Source organism: Typopeltis vanoorti, chromosome 2, assembly GCF_054136105.1.
Source record: "Typopeltis vanoorti isolate ZY-2024b chromosome 2, IOZ_Tvanoo_1.0, whole genome shotgun sequence".
NCBI lineage: Eukaryota > Metazoa > Arthropoda > Arachnida > Uropygi > Thelyphonidae > Typopeltis > Typopeltis vanoorti.
In genome coordinates, this window is record NC_143550.1 from 19,173,098 (window position 1) to 19,191,575 (window position 18,478).

The 18,478-nt window shown below is 32.6% G+C and overlaps 1 protein-coding gene across 1 annotated transcript in view; it reads right to left on the bottom strand.

The window, feature by feature from the left end:
- Window positions 1-5,338: 5,338 nt before the first annotated feature.
- LOC150108860 (calcium-transporting ATPase sarcoplasmic/endoplasmic reticulum type-like) overlaps window positions 5,339-18,478 on the bottom strand; it is a 263,322-nt gene continuing 250,182 nt past the window's right edge. The window contains exons 23-25 of the mRNA XM_090410430.1: window positions 17,059-17,176; window positions 14,824-14,941; window positions 5,339-6,734 (exon numbers count right to left, since the gene is read on the bottom strand). Coding sequence (XP_090266556.1) covers window positions 6,709-6,734; window positions 14,824-14,941; window positions 17,059-17,176 — 262 coding nt within the window. The 3' untranslated portion in view covers window positions 5,339-6,708. The remainder of the gene's footprint in view (window positions 6,735-14,823; window positions 14,942-17,058; window positions 17,177-18,478) is intronic.

Here is an 18,478-nt window from a genome sequence, read left to right on the forward strand (position 1 = left end):
CAATATGAGAAATTGTTCATCTGACCTGAAGGGAGTGCTGTTTGGTGAGTAAGAGAAAGAATTATTACTGAACGACAACATTGGTGTGTAGTTAGTGATGGTGGCAAAGTAACCACATCATCTGCATTTGAAATGTAGTTTGAAGCTACCAGTTATTGTTTCCTAAGAAATAACAGGTCTAGTTTTGATGCAAATGATAGCACACACACTTTTTTTTTTTTAAATATTGATCCCATACTGAAGAGGTTGAGAGACTCATAAGCACATCAGTGCCACGCGTGGGGTATAGATGATGACTGAGATAGAAGTTTATTAATGTTTTTTAAGAACTACATGTTGTAGTTATTTGGGAATACTTCATGAGGAAGATTTTTCCAGAAGACACCACTGGATGGAATAAAGGTGGATGATGTGTTTGCAGGTGCAACAGAAAAGAGGGGAATGACAGTTGCCAATTCAGTGGAGCAGTGACCATAGAAGTACCTGTGGAATAGACACAATGCTAAAACCCTGCATCTGTGAGATACAGGCTAAAGCAAATCTGTAAGAGAGATCATCAATAAGCCTAACTGCTTGTCTCTGGACAGCATCAAGGATTTTAAGGGAAGTTTTAGGTGCACCATCCCAAACATGTGAGCAGTATTCTAAGAATGGGCAGATTTGGAATTTGTATATGGTTAGGAGTTGGCTGGGTGTAAAATAGCCTCTTGAATGAAAGAGAATGCATAGTTTTTTTTGGATACTGAGAAGGCTATCGTTATGTGTTTATGAAGAGAGATCTGATATTGTCTGGTGATTTGTGAATTACTGAAAGTAATGGGAGGTGAGCTGAGATGACTGTGTTTTGGTGGCATCGAACATTATAAGGTTGTTCTCACCCCACTGAAGGATAGTATGAAGATTGATCTTGTAGCCAGGGATGTCAGAGTACTGCATGGTTTGTCAAATGAGTAAGATAAGTGGAGAGTGCTATCATCTGCAAAGCTGTGGATAGGATTAGTGGTGATTGTGAATAGAACATAGTAGGTGATAAAACAAAGCCTTCAGGCACTCCAGCATTGATGATGAAGCTCAAAAAGAGGGGGTTTGAAGAGAATGACTAGCTGGCTATCCAATTACAGAAGATGGCAATTAATTAAGCAGGCCACCATGCCACATATGCTCAAAAACTTGGGAAATGTCGAGAGTGACAGCACAAGTTTTTCTGAACCTTTCCATGTCCAGATGTAGGTGATGTAAGCTGTGGATCTTAAATGGCTGAATCTGTACTGGTGGGCCTCTAAGTAGTGGAGTTGGTTGTTGATGACTTTCTCAATTATTTTGGAGAGGACTGAGGTGATGGCAATTGGTAGTTTGAAGTATGGCTTCTGTCACCATTTTTAGGAATAGGATGGATATGAAATTACATGAGCAAAAAACATTAAAAATTTTCCTGCTTAGATTATTTATCTGCTATTTATTATTTCAAAATATCTACTTGTGTTTCTATTATTAAGAGAAGCCCAGAATGACATGTGTGCATTTTAAGTGAGGGAAAAAAAAAAAGTGAAATTCATCCAACTTAGTCAAGTGAGGATTAATGCTCTGTTTTAAGTGACATGGAGAATTCAAGAAATATTTTTAACCAATGAATTCCACACACTGAATTTCTTCATTCAAAACTTGATCTGATAAGCTGATTATGTTAATGTTTAGTCACATTACTTGATTTGTGATGAAGCAATCAAATACAAAAATATTACAGCATGTGTTTCATAAATAAGTCACTGTTATGTAATTTAACCACTAAAAGAACACCCTTTCCTAACAAAGTGGGCAAATGATCCTGTATATTTGTCCCAGCCAAGGTCTCCCACCAACCAGTCTATAATTAGAAGTTACTTGGCATTATCTTAACTTCTTTTCAATCCTATGTTGAAAGAGTCATTTAATAACCTACAAAAATAAACAGCTTGGTATGAAGAATTTTATTAGAAGACAAGAGGTGAGATACTCTATCATAGATATATATATATATGACAAGAAAAATGGAGCATCCTTGGAAGTAAACAAGTGGTGTAAAATTTGGATTTTTCTCATGGAAAGTGGAAGGCATTACTAGAGTACATTGACAAGGAGATTATATATATATATATATATATGGATTTTTCTCATGGAAAGTGGAAGGTATTACTAGAATACATTGACAAGGAGATATATATATATAGGAGCAGATTACCTCCAACTAATCTTGTCACTATTTCAGGTAAGTATCTTATCCAATCCTACTGTCCTATTTAGATTACTTATTTCAAACACTTCCAAATTCACTGATGCCTTCTTAACTACCTCTTGTTTTCCACCCATGGACTAGGAATAAAATGTTATGCTTTTAAGTGAAATGTGACTGGATATTACATCATCCATCATCCTAGTTTCCCAAACCAGGTAAGGATGCATCTGAAAACAGGCAATGCATAAAACATATCCTGGACTCTGGACAATTTTATTAAAAGATGTCAAAGTATATTTGACATTTAAACAGAATACATTATAGATGATACATCAATTCACAAACAGTGATGATCATTTTTGATTTCTCATTTCTAGATTTATATCTGAAATGAGTTTGCTTGCAAATGTATGATGCAACAGAACTAAAGTAGAAATAAACATTTTGGCAACTGGCTGATGTTCACACTAATACTCACATAAGCAACCATCTATAATTTGTGGCTCATACATATATTTTTAAATGCCCAAAAAAAAGTAGTCACAAGCACAAATGATCTCTTTGCTTTGAAAACTGCTTTTTATGATATGTATTCTAAGCCTGCAGTCTCCTTTACCAAACATGCACATAATCCAGTAAGAAAACATCACAGGTCATTTTCCATATGACAATTCAGAAGAAAACCGAGCAAAGAGAAGCAAAAAATAATGAATCTTTTTTAACATCCATTTCATTTTTCTCACCTATGAAAATTACATGTTGTATAAGTACTATTTGAAATTCTGAATATATGTATTTAGATGGTTAATTATATTACTCATTTATAATATATTAAATTATTTTTCATACAGATGTCATATATTGTATTTACTTCTGTTTTTGCAACTACAGTAAATTGCCCGAAGCAGTTGGCTACTTCAGATTATCAGCTTTTTCAATTTTACTTATTTCTGCAGTCAAAAGTTTAAAAAACTAATAATGCGTTTAAACCTTTGGTTTTTCAACAAAAAAAAAAAAAAAAAAAAAAATATTAGTATATTAAAAATTATGGATTCATTTTGACCTTTGATATCACATCATAATATTCCAATGCTTTGGACTAATATTTTAGTCAGTTAAAAGCATTGGTATTGTTTTGGTGCATACACTCGACATAAACTGCAAAAATCTCGACATCTAGAATATAATGAATTACAAATTTCTAATTATGTGATTCCAACTATGAGGGTGGTTTCATAAGTTTCTGGCCTGACTAACTTAGAGGTGGTAGAAAGAAAATTGTGTCACTTTTCAACATAATCTCCCTTCACTTCAACACAGTTTTTGCAGAATTAACATTTCTATGTCCTTGAAAAAATAGTCTGTACTTTTGTCAGCTAAATGGGCTAAAACTTCATCTTTCACCTCATTGTCATCTGCAAATTTTCTTCCTTGAAGGTCTTTCTTCAGTTTAAGAGGTAGTAGTCACTAGGTGCAAGATCTGGGCTGTAGGGTAGGTGTTCAATCTCCTGGAAGCCACAGTCCTTACTCTGGATTTTGCAACAATAGCCATATGGACTGGAGCATTGTCACGAAGCAGGCGAACACCATGATTCAGCATTCCTCGTCTTGTCTCCTTTAGGGAATCGCACAGCTTGTGCAGGAGTGAAGCATAATATTCTGCATTCACAGTGGTATTCCTTTTCTTCAAGTCAAGAGAATTCCCTGGCAACCCCAAAAGATTGTTGCCATGGTCACTCAGTCCACCACAAAAACATGGTGGACTGAGTGAACTTGTCTTTTGTTATGTCATGGTCCAAAAGGGAATCCACTCCATGGATTCCCTTTTGGAAAGATCATAATAAAGGACCATGGATTCCAGCACTTCTCTCTGATTTCTTTGACAAAGTTCTAAAAACTTGTGGGAACAGATCACATGATGATCCTTCTGAATTGAAGTAAGAAATTGGGACACCCACCTTGCACTGACTTTCATCATGTGAAGTTTCTTGTGAATGATACAAAAGGCTGTTATAGAAAGATCCAACCTTGTTGAGATTTCTTTGAGCTTCAGCTGTCTATCATTTGAACAGTTCCTCTTCAACAAGAGAGACATTTTCCTCAGTCATCACTTCCACAGGCCAACAATCACAAGGATTGTCTTTGATGCTCTCTCTGCCTAGGCAGAACTGTTTAGCCCATTCCACATGAACATCCAATTGTTAATTGACAGTAATTAGAGAAATCCCTTCTTTGGCAAAAAAACTTTATCACGGTACTCAATTTTTAACATTACAGCCGCTTAGCATGCCACGTGTTAGTCAAACGAGTACCTCCAACTGAATGACATACAGGAAGAGAGTTGAAACTGGTACACTAACCTCCTTATAGATGGTGCTATCTGTTATGCACGGCCTTTTAAAATTGATGCAAATTTTGTGTGTCAGGACAGAAACTTTTGGAACCTATCTCATAAATCAGTGGGTGGCTGTATGACAAAGTTCTGGTACTCAAAACTGAAGAATACAGTCATAGTTTAATGTTATTTTTTTCAGTGATATAGATTATTATCTAATACTGATGTAAGAAAGATGTGTTATGTGCCTTGTACTAATCACGAAAGCAACATTAAGCTAAATTCATCCCTGCTGAGGTCATAACTATTTTAATGATTCCTCGATTAGGACAAACAGTTCTTGGAATGTACATATTGTGAGTTTCTTTTTATAACATCCATACTTTAAGAGCTTAAATTCCATGATAAAATACTTCTTGTCTGCCATTAAGGAGAGTCTTTCCTTTATATGGTGGGTTATTCTTAGAAGCCTAAAATGGTTTGACAAAGTTTGAATACTTGAATTTTATTGTAAAAGAATCTTTTACAATAAAATTCAAATATTATCATCTTTATACTCTTACTAAAAAACAAAAATTAAAGATTCTGATATTATCATCTAAAGTGGATGATGGAGGCTCTGAGGTAAGTTGCAGCTAATCAAGAAATTAAATATCTCATAAATACAATTCATGACACCAGCATGAATTTAGGAACTGGTGATTTATACTAAGCATGTGATAATGATTGAATTTTTGTACAAACATTTGAGTGTTTGTGTTATCAGTAAAACGAATGACAAGAAAAACTACTATAGGTGGAAGATATTTTTTACTTTTTCCTCTACTGTACAGGGGCTTTAATGTACAAAATTTGATCACAGGCTCCACACAACCACAAATGGGACACAAAGTGGTATGCATATATATATGAAGGGATGGAGTGTACTCCGAGGCACTCATTGTCAGTGAACAGTCCATAATGAAGTGAGTCACGGTCTTGACACCATCAAGAGGCTGTTAACACCACTGTTTCAGTTCTCACCTTGGCCAGCTGTGGATTACTTGTCTTCAGTACATTAACAAAGGCCACACATCAAAGTGGATTTTATCTTTCAGCTATCACTTTATTTTTCATGATCATAAAAAATGGAGTTCATCACCAAAATATTTCTTTTATATCATATATTAATGTTTGAAAACCTAAATTACAACACTTTCGTTGTTTAAGAGAACTAACAACTATACTGTACATGTAAAATTATCACAAAGTATATATATTCTGTACATTAAAAATAACAGTATAACTCCAAGCTTTTTTTGATATGGATCTTAGAGTTTATAAGTCATAAAAACTTGAGCTTATATTATATAGCTATGCTTTTATAATCTACATTTGAATCTAAGTTTTTAAAAAATCTGATAAAATCCATTTTTTCTATGTGCTACATTCATTGTAATTTGCCATCCAAGTTCTTCCTCTCAAGTCTTGGAAATAAGTTAATGACAATGACTGTAGTTTTATTGTGTAGCAACGTGATGAGTGTTACAAATAAGATAAAACTAAACAATTCACAATTTTCATTATGACAGACTTACATATAAATTAATCTCTTCACCAGGAATCAACTGTTTCTGTACAATAACATTTCAGTATACAACTATACAATAATTAGGAAAAACATATAGGGCAAAATCAATTCTAAATACATAGCAACAGGATGAACCATTTAAAGGTAGGGAAGAGAGAGGTAATCCCTCACGTCTCTCCCTTTCACACTGCTGTTTATTTATTTATTTTTTGACCAGAATATACTCAAAGAAATGAATGCCAATAATCACACAAGACTGTCCTTGGAAGCCGACGACACTGATCTTTAACTGCTACATGTGGTATCACATTCCAGCAATAGTCCTGGAAGACAAGGCCCCAGAGTGAAAAATGAGAGTATAGCATCGTCAGAGTCCAAGGAATCTTCCAGTGGAGATGGGCAGTGCCACATGTTGGTAACACGATTACTATCTCACATTTAAGTCACAATGACCTGTCTGATATGATATGGTAGATGAAGCTAGGGCTGTGAGAAACACTGGTACATACAGTTATAACAATGACAGACAGGTAATCAACAGAACACCTGCAGTATTAGTGAGCTGAAGCTAGTGAATATATATGGGACTCACTATTTCTTTTCCACTTTGACACCAACTGAAATTAAAAGCCAAACAAAACTACAGGTAAGAGCTATGCAACTACTATAAAAGCTGTAGTGCCCAGAAATTTAAAAAAAGAAAAAGTAAGATAAGGCATGCATTGAAGACAAATGCTATAATTCTAAAAAGTAAAGGTGCATTTACGATACAAGAAAATAAAAAGGTGATGCTGTTTATGTCCTCTTGCACTATATGTTCCTGTCCTCATAAGTTGATATACTGAAAACCTTCTTTTAGCATGTTCCTATATACATGCTCTATATATGTTCCTGTCCTCATATAACTTGATATACTGAGAACCTTCTTTTAGCATGTTCCTATATACATGCTCTATATAGTTTTTTTTTAAAGTGCTGAAATTAAAACAAAATTTACTTTTGGCTTCCTGCCACACTGCAAAGCAGGAAACATCTTTTCATGAACAACTTTACTATAGGGAGAATGAAAACTTTGCATTTGTCTGGCAATAATGATTACTAGTTCATCAGTAAAGGCTTTCGTGTTTTCTTTCTATAATTTTTGCCTTACTGAAGAAGCAAAGTTTTTTTGTTTCCAATCCATTGTATAATTATCAGCTATCTTCCAGACCTGGGTCAGATACTTAAATATCATTCATACAAACTAGAGAAAGGAAACTTAATAAAAAGTCATTCTGATCACCTAGCGAAAAGCAGAGTCTCTTCAGTTAAATTTCAAAACCCAATAGGTTCAAGTGAACTGAATTTTTAACATACTTGCTTCAGGTGCATATTGGGAAAATACGAAATGATCGTTGTATGTTATCACTGCTTAAATGTTTATTCTTTTCTTAGAGAAAAATTAACTACCTCAGTAGCAGCTTCCTTTGGATATGCCACTCAACAGAAACAGACTTCAGACTTTGAATTTAGCATTTAAAAAAAAAAAAGTAAAGTGAAAAATGAGGAAAGGATGCAAATAGAGTATATCTGGGCACTTTTTTTTAAATTCAATATTAAATGCCTACTGCAAAATAAAGATAAAAAGCATTAATTTAAATAGCACAAACATATAAACATATCTAATTTTAGCTGATCTAAAAACAAAGTTTCAGAATTTAAATTATTTAAAATTTTCTTTTTAAAAAAGTGCCTGTTGTTTTAACATGGCATGTTAAAACAACAGGCCATGCAAGAAGCAAACTAGAAAGATTTGTTATAAGCACATTCATATTAAACTGTCTGTGTATGAATTACAGTGATTTTAAGTATGTAAGTCAGGTGATAAACTATATAACAATATTCCATCTATTTTGCATATGTGAAAAAGTACGAATGGATTATTTAATTTATTGCTATTTAATATGCTATTGTTTTTGTTGGGGGTGGTAACACTGTTCTTTGATATATCTGTTGGTGAATGGTTTTGAAAAATGTCATTCAATTATGCCAAAGACACTCATTTTACAATTTTTGCTTAGCAGGTCTCTTTGACAGTAAAATTTTTTTTTTTCTTGCACAGAAACTAAAGCTTTTCATTCTACAAAAAGCAGACTAGCCATGATACAAGTAACTGACTGACAGATGCCCATAGCGGTATGAGCTTATGTAAAAAAATATGCTGCTTTTTGCTGCTATCAGTTAGCTCTTTGAAATACTATTTTTTTTTTACAACTGTACAAACTGGATTATTGAAACTAGAGAGTTGGCTTAAAGTGATGAATCATTCAGCACATGCCAAACAGGTTTAACACTTCAAAGCATGTTAAAAAATATATTCTGTGACCCAATTTTTAGTTTGCATACGCAATGCTTCTGTGGTTTCTTTATTTGCAACCAACATGGTAAAACAATTTTTTTTGTGTGTGTGTGAGAGATGTAATTGGATTTGAGTTGATTTAGTATGACACAGGCCTAACAACATTTTGAATGAAAAACAGTCCAAGCTATATCTTCTCTCATATTTTGACTTTAAAAATATTTTGCCTTTTCACATATTTCTGTTATTTTATTTAATTTACTTTTGGGGGGGGGGGGGAACAAATGTTCGACTTTAGGTTTTCATTTAGCTTGATCAATCTAGCGTTTCTGTAACAGTTCCATCTATGAAAAGTTTGCATGAAATTGAATAATCTGTTTCACCTTATGAGTGAAACAGATTATTCAATTTCATGCTTCCAATAAGCAAGGTAGTGTTCACACCAAATGATAAAAATTATCTTCTACCTAAAGATGTTAAACATCTATGTTAAGATGCAATTTGAATCCACATGTATTTGAAAACTATGGGACTAACAAATGTAGTTATGCATCACTTAAATTTAATCTCAAAGAATTCATGTGGATTATTGAAACTGTATGTGCAGAAACAAAGTAAATATTGCATAATATGTTATCCTCCCAAAAGGTGACAGAATGAAAGATTCAGTAATATTTTCATCAGGGTCAGGGCAAGGTCTACCAATGGTGCAAGATGTGCATTTGCATGAGGCAGAAAAATTGCCATAAACTATATGAAAAATAAGAGGGAAGGAGCAGCCCTGATTTTCATTATTTTGAATGCTTAGACTTTATCTCAATTTAAAGAATAAAATGCATTAATTTATTTAAACTGAATAAATTATGCAGAAAAACATTCTGAAACTTGGTTTATTCTAATGAACTACTTTAAAATAGAAAATGCATTCTTGCAAAAATAAAAGCATTATTGATCAAAATTAAATTTTTCAGTTTTAACAAATTAACTTTAATATCAATTTATTTAGAAATAATTTGCAACTAAGTATATTTCAGCCATATGCATTTCAATTATTAGCATAGCATGCAGCAAATAAAATATATATTTAAAAAAAGTACCTTATACATTGCTATGAACAAAATGCATCATTGGATAAATCTGGCAGCTACAGAAAGGAAAGGTTCATGCATGAGTATGAAATATGAGCAGGTGTAGAAAAGAAACACACAGAACACAAAATTTGAATAAACACCATTAGTTGTCACAATAAAAATTTTACAGGCAAATTTTTTAATTGAGAAAAGTATAAGTTTCAGAAACTTATACATGGTTGAGGAAAGGGCATGTTTTCAATCTATTGTAAATGTTAGTTTATAAAGATTAAGCAATGTTTACATAAATTTTGTGTGGTTCTATTTAAAATAACAATACCAGTAATCACAGCCCATGCAGATATTAAAATGCAAGTGGATAATGACTAGTAATAAACCATGGACAGGACACACACACACACATCGTATCACATTTAAAAGTAAACACTCTACCACAAAAACAAACTGTTTTGCAAATGCAAAAATCATGTTCAAGGTTGCTCACAAATGTTGAAACAGCCTAATTGAACAGCTTACTTCTTAAGTCCTACTTTTCTCTTACTAATGATATAACTATGATATGACTTGAATGAATATCTAGTTTTGTGTTCATAATATAAAGAGGATGATTACAGTAATCTTTTAAAAATTAGATGATCTTTAGCCTTCTAATTAATGAAGATGTTTTTAATAAGTACTTTCATTGAAAAGGAACAAAAACAGATTATGAATGAAATTATCCAAAAGGAGGTAATATGAATATCACCAAGTTCATTGCATGGCAAAACAATTATTAATGTTTCATTGACAGTTCCCTTCCCCCCACCCTCCTCTGCTGTAGTTTTGTTTCTCTCTTGCACTTTGTGTATTATGCAAATCAGTGTAGCTTGAAATACAGTTCTCACAATTTGAGGGGAGCAAAAACTGTCAAAATCTTTGATTCTATCCATGAAAATGATTTAGTGATGACCCACTGGCTCATGTCACACAGATGTTTTGGGTGTTTTTTTTTTTTTTTTTTAATAGACTCTTCATGAATACTATTCACCTATATTAGCAATTTGCCCCTCCCCCAAATCTATATAAAACAAATCAGCTAGCCAATTTACAGTTCAAGTAAGTACAGACCCACTTTATGAGCTTGTCGCTTGTCTTGAACTAACAGAATTCTAAAACTTTTTTGTAGGAAGGATTAAAAAATAGGATATCATGTGCTGCTTAATGGCAATTAATACTCTCTACTTTCCCCAACTATAAAAAGGATAAGCTGGTCAACATCTGTATGCATTTAACTGCAAACCTACATTATCAACAACTTTTCTGTTCCTGTTCTTAAACTAACAGAGTTCTGCAATTGTTTTGCATGGGATTTACAAAACAGCACAAGGGAGTAGTCAGTCCCTTGTGGTTGTTATCATTACCTGGCTGTCATGAGAGACATGTCAGTATGTTATGATAAATGCATAATGTTAACAAGGATGTTGTAACATTGTTCAATTTTAAGGTCACTTTATACTCATGCAAAAGGTGAAATGAATTGCTCCAATGAAATTTAGAAAGAAATAAAACTATAAAGTTTTTTTTTTGTGTGTGTGTCACAAAGCGCTGTTCACTAAATGTAGTTAAGAAACTTTGCTTTATTCTTGTGTTGTATATCACATATCTTGAGTATTGTATAAAACAGTGGTAAGGTTACATTCATGAATTAATTGCTCCATCACAGAACTGCCTCAGGCTGGCTATTATTCTAGATAATTTCATTCACAACCAAATTTATCAACTTGCTTGTAAGTTAAAAGTTTGCTAATTTAGGCCTGCATTGTAATCAACATAATTTTTAATAGGAAAGAAAAGTAGTTAAAACTGAATATTTTTTATATGCAGCAGACACTTAAGATTTATAAGTATGCATTCACAGTATTATAATTTATGGATGACATTTTTGATGTTTAAGATATTTATTGAAATGCTTTACTATTCACAAAAATAGTTTGTTAGTTGGAAATTTTTATTATTATTTAAACTGAATTGCATAAGAACTAATGACCTGTTAAACTCTTACAATTTGTGTTTAGAAAGAAAAAAAAAAAAAACCTGATTTCAGGATTTTGATCATAAAGTATTACTGCTGCTTATAACTATTTATTTATAAAAATATAATTCTACCTAAATATAAGCTCAGTTATGAGTGTGTACATTTATAAGGTTTTTATCAAAGAATATATATCCAAGTATTTAAAAAAAATACATAAAAATTAATTTTGACTTTCTATGATACTTTGAATGTTTTTAAACCCATGACATTGTGCTCAAGGGAGTTTCTCCCCAAACATGAGATCAAGAAAACTGGCCAGCTAAGGATGCAACAATAGACATCTTAAAAATCTATCAAAACTATACACACACACACTACTACTCACTAAAACAATTTTACTTGTGTGTGTATATATATATATATATATATATATATATATATATATATAATGGCCTATTCAAGTTAAAAATATGCAAAGAATTATTGCTAAATTTTCATACTAAATTAACAATTAAATTGAGATATAAAAATATACACATTTCTACATCAACAATTAATATGTATATATAATCTGAATTATAATTGAGCATTAACTTTGGCACATTAAAAGAACACAGAAAATCATTTAGAAATTTTTATCATACGAAATATCAACCTAAAAGCATAAAAATGTTCTCTCTAGCCCTATTGTTGATGGTACTTCATGCAGAATGAAGTAGTTGGTCCAATAATTTTGTTCTTGGACACATTTTATCTAGTCAGCATTAAATTTCAATATTTGGAGAAAGTATGTGACTATATAAATTAGCAAAATGATCATTATTAATGTATCAAGGACTGTGTCGAAAATCATATTAAGGATATCAATAAATGGATGCGAAACATTTTCAGCAACTTCTTAGAAACAAGATACATTTTAAATATGCTTGAATGCTATATGAAGTGCTAAAAAAAATAATTGAAAGCATTACTTATGAATTATGGTCATGCTAAAGAGTTAAGGTTATATAATTTTCTATATTACGTTAAGGCCACTCTTTCTTTCTCCTGCTAACAAATGCTTCTGCCTAATTCAGATTATGCATGTATATGCAAATACCATCAAATAATTAAAATTTGAACTAGATTACACAACTTATCTATTTTAATAATGTAGAAGATAATTTTCACTACACCAGAAATAAACTTAAACTGATGGAACAGAAGAAGGGCTGCCATTTTAAGTAGTCATAATAAATTTCAAGCCTGGATATGCACTTGGTCAGTATTTAGTCCCATTAAAAAAAAATTAAGATACTATTATGAAATGAATGCCTCTAATACTTATTCTTGGAGAAGAACAGGTTCAAGTACATGGCTATAAAACCTACTTAATAAGGAAAAAAAGAAAACAAGAAATTGCAGATGGAGATGCTTCTGGCCAGCTAAGGTTGATCTGAATACTCTGAATTTACACTTAAGAACTTGTGTTGATGCATTCCAGTTCTTATTGGTTTAATCCATAATATGTTTCCATTTATCCAACTCAAACTCTGATTTGCTCAGGAGATAGGAAACAGTACTATCAGAAATACATTTTCAAATGTAATCATATGACTCCTTTCAGAGCTCCTTCCATTAACACTAAAATCAGTTATCATTAGTACATCTAGCAACATCCATGAGCAAAATGGGGATATCACATAAAAGAAAGGACAACATCTATCTGTTACTACTTTCCAGAAAAACTGTGTCTAAAAAGTGATTAAGAACTTAGTAAAATACAATTTTTAGCATGAGAACTGCCATTGTAGTACATTACTTGCTTCATTCAATATATTAGGAGACCTTTAAAAGAAAAGTGAGAAGTAAAAACTATGAAATACTTTACAGATGTCAGTTCATGAAATCAAATAGCTTACAATCATTCTCAAATGACTGGAGTTATTACATTGCAGGCTACTGTTTGTGCTGTTTTTTTGATCCATTAACAACAAATTAGTGGTTCTAGAAAGCTGAAAAGAAAAAAATTCAACTAAACATTTTCTGAAAGCTAAACAACAGTTAAAACCTTACAGAGATTATGTCTTGATTTTCAACAGCTTCAGAATGCATTTCCAGAATATATATACAATATATATTCTGGAAATGCAGGATACTACTCAAGCTACTTATTTTGCTTGCTAAAAGCACATGTAGGCTGAAATTAACTTGAGGCACTTAATAATTACATAGCATTATCAAAAGTTCCACATCAAGGACCCAAAATAAATTTCAGAAAGTAGAGTATAACAAATGTAATAATGACAAAGCAATATCTGACACAAGAAATGCAAGCCAGAATCATGGTATCAAAGCATAGTGCACATACTCAACAAATGAAGAATTTTCCAGCCTAAACTCTACAGAAGAAAAATGATCCTCCAAGATTAACACTTACAACAAACAGGCAATTCTGAAAAAAAAAAAAAGTGGCACATAATCTTAATGAATCCTGAGGATAATGCATGGCACAAAGTTACCTCAACAAGTAAAGGCCTGCACATGACTTTCCTTGTTGAGTATAATATCAGCTTAAGTTTCTGGTGAAACAGATGTTTATTAGTTATTAAAAATGGTGTTAAAAAATAAGTTCTTTATCAAAACTGTTTTCATAATTCTTTTATCTAAAGATTTTTATGAATTAAAAAAAAAAAAAAATGTAATGTCCTCTTATGCAGAACTGTTTTGAATCACTCTTAAGATACAAATTACAATTAATAAGGAATAAACTAATTATGCTATTGGATGTGTAAACTGATGATAAATTATACTATCTGAAAATAATTCAATATTTTTTCCTTCTTACAGATAAAAATTTTCACTATCAATTAAGCTTTCGAATTTTCATTATAAGAGATTCTAAAAATAAGATTTTTATGCTGCTACTTTTCGTGGTACAGTATTTTAATTATAAAATATAAAAGGGAAAACCAAAAGGTGGAGGAAAGTATATCAAAAGTAACAGGTAACTTGCAATTAAAACATTACAGAAAAAGAGGAAGGAGATTGAGAGGGATCACAAGCAAGCATTTTGGCAAGCACAGAAACAGTCCAATCACAAGTAACCCAAATGATGACCAGGTCTATAGAGATGATCATTCAATACTGGCTCAGGCTAGGAAAAAATACAGTGGAAAATATAAAAGTGATTGATGATGTTCATATGGGAGAATATGAAATGGCCAATGCATATGCAAACCAAAAAATCACAACCCAATGAAAATTTTCAAAAAGACTTCTACCATCAATGAATTTGCGGGAAACAAACTTCATAGTTTCATCTAACAGTAGAACAGGTAGTGAAAATTTCATTACGGTAATCCATTCTTCTTGATCCAAAGGTGTCACAGAAAAGACAGCCTGAAATAATAAAAAAATTATTAAACCTATTTAGATTTCAAATTTTGTATTACAAGAATTGTTATTTTTACTGTTATAAGTGACAGAAGTAAAAAATTATTAATTCCAAAACAAAAACTATATAATTATTAAGAAAATACTGATTCCCCCCCCCCTTCTATTTAATACTGTTGTGTATCTCCTTTTGCCTGAATTACAGCGCATGTGTGGTTTAGCATAGATTCCACAAGATAGTAGGTTGCATCTATGTCTACAACATACCAGGCATTCACCAGACAGACAGTCAGTCAGTCCTTTAACTGAGTGAGATTTGACAGAAGAGGACTTTGTTCCTAAACCTCGGCCTGGTTGGCCAAGTGGTTAGAGTACCTGCTGCCCAAAAGGCTGCAGATTCGAATCCAGGTATGGGTGTTTGCGATTGTCTGTGAAAATACTAGTGGTGGTGGTCAGCAGTAGATGGCGTTGGTCGATCGAGTGGTGGAGACAGAGTTGTAGACTAGGTGTCCTCCCTTGATGAGTCTTTAGACTCCCTGGAGGTGTCATGTAATAATAAAATCTGTTTTTTTAACATGTCCTATACATTCTCACTGGAGTTCAGATCTAGGCTCTGTGCTGGAAGTTGGTGTTGTGCTCGGTGAACCACTGCTGAACAATTTTATGTTAATAGTAGCAGTGCACAACTAACCATGTGGGTGACTTTAGAGTCACCCACATGGTTAGTTTAGTAGTGTGGGTATTTGCATATATGTTACATTAGTTTTTTGTAATCTCTGAAGATGTTTCAGTGACTGAAACGAAATATAGGAATATTAAAATCTGTTTTAATCATTTCCGAGTGCTGTATGCAATCCATGAAACAACTGCCACCCACTGATTAAAAAGTCAATATTCAGATATTCCTTAGAAAGCATCCAATCTTCCAGCAATATCAGGAGATCCATTCTGCACCAACAGAACATGCTCCACACCATGACATCACCTCGAAGCTTGAGTTGTGTTTACAAGGCAAATTGGCACTTCATGGGGTAGAAAGATTAGCGGGGGTATTCCTGCAAATCTCTCTACCTATCTCTTATTCTGTACTGACAGTAGGTAAAGAGGCTAGCAGGAGCCCCAGGAAAATGAGTGGACACTGGAAGACTGAAGAAAAGTCACATACTATAATGTGACTCATTATACTATGCGACTTTTTTTCAGTCTTCCAGTGTCCACTCGTTTTCCTGACACCACTGTAGACGAACATTCCAGTTGTTCGCAGAAATCAGTAGTTTTCATATAGGCATGCAACAGCCAATACCTCTTCAATTCCCATAAATCTGCATAATTCAGCGAGAATTATGCTCGTGTTTGTGAATGTCCTTGGGTGGTAGATGAAATTCATTTCAGGTTTGAAATGCTACTGCTACCACCCTGCTTATTGGACATGTAGTAAAGTGTCTTGAAAAGTTCTATGTTAGTCTAGTCTAGAGTAAGGTTTCTGGATTATCTAACATCAAAAATCCCATGCACATACATGACTAGCTTCATTGCAAAACCAGTCATATAGCATGGCTTATTTTTTTTTACTAATGAAGCTCTCACCCACAAAATATTTTTTGTCGAAAACCTGTAATACATTTGTATTGTGAGTGAACTAAGGAATTTTTTCTATTTTTTTTTTTTTTTTTAAATATATAATTTGAAAACCCTGCTCTAGAGACCAAACATGAGACTTTTTCAAGTTACTTTAGGCCTCCAATAAGTGGAGAGTAGTCTCACACTGGGTGATGAAATGCATCTTCCACAAAGACAAATCACAAGAATCTGTGCCCACAAAGAATAATTTCAACAATTTCCTTCTCTCATCACAGTATCCAATTTACATTAGAAGTTGAGATGAGATATGAATGTACTATATATGTTTATACCTCTTGTTGGCAGATTGCTAAATGTGAAATCAGTTAAAAATCCTATTAATAGAAGTTTGTGCTGAACAAAATTTCTTGATGTTTGCTTATTCATGATAAATTTGCAAATCCAACTTTTTTTTTTTCTTTAATGAAATTGTTTTAAAAGAGTACTTATAGAACTAATTTAAAGTTTTTATTCCTGAGAAAGATAAAAATATTTGTACTTACAGAAAGGATATCAATATGAAGAATAACGAAGTGCAAGGTCATAGAGAGTGCAATTGAACCTAACAACCAAATATTGATCCATGGTGGCATCACAATTAGTGACTGGTTTTCTGACAAGCTATAAAATAAATTTAAAATAACCTTGCTGAAATTAATTTTAATATCCAAAATATTTAGAAATAATTTAAAACAATGACTTATTAAACAAATAAACTGATTTATTAAAAAAACTGCAATTCTTTTAAGTTTATGAAAGTTATGAAACTGAATTTTTGATATGATAGTATGAGCTGACATATTCATTCTCCAGAATCCTTAATGCAGAGAAAAATTTCTAGCTACGAAAATGCACTGCTGTTCAGAGAGAGACATGTATTTTATTATCACTGTAGCAAACACCATTATAACAAAAACTTGCTATAACAAATTACTAAAAATATCTATCAGCACAATGCTATTTTAACCCTCCAACCAGCCAGGATGTATATATATGTCCAGCTAAATCTGAATATGATTCAATACACCTGTTGAAAGAACATGGATAAGAAGTGCAATTTGACTGTTCTGTCTTTTAGAAGGTGCGATAATCCTTCACGCTGTAGAGAACACTTAACCAGATTATCTCACGAAGCTGAGTCTCAGTTCTCTATAACAAGGAAAGCAGTTCCTTATTTTATGCTGGGCAATTTGACTGTTGTATTAGAGAGGCTAAAAATATAGAAATTATTTTTATATTCTCTTTTTATTGTACAGTTTATAATTCCAGGACAAAATATAAATACTTACATACTTTCTTCACTTAAATATTGCATTACCTTGGCGAACCAATGTTTAATGGGTATGTGCTAGTTTTGTCATGTCATATCACTAAGTTTTTTCAAAATATCGTAATTTACTGTTCTTTGCACTTTCACCTTGTTGGTTTCCCTGTATAATCAGTCTTTATAAAATGAAATAAATGGTTATTATTTAAATTAATACGTGTATATTTTCTGCTAGTTTATATGTTTTTCTTCAATTTTAAAGTAAGCGATACTTTTGCATATATTCTCTGATACAAAATATGTATATGTGCATGCATGATCCAAGCAAATAAGAAAAGGATGACATTATGGGCAATTTTAATTATGGCAATATAGACTGGGATGATGAGATAGCAACTGGAAATAAAGAAAATGAATTTGAGTTTTTGAGGGACTACACCAGGCAGTATGTAATGGAGGGGGGGGAGGGGGCACAAAAGGATTTAGGGTCTTGGATTTGATTATCTCATCAGAGGATGTTATTATAAATGAGGTGTCAAATCACACTCCAGTTGGTGAGTGACCATGAAGTGATTACCTGGGTGGTTGCCAGTGTGAGGACCTCTGTGAGGGAAGGGTATCTTTTAGTTGGAAAGACATGGTTCAAATCTAGTCTA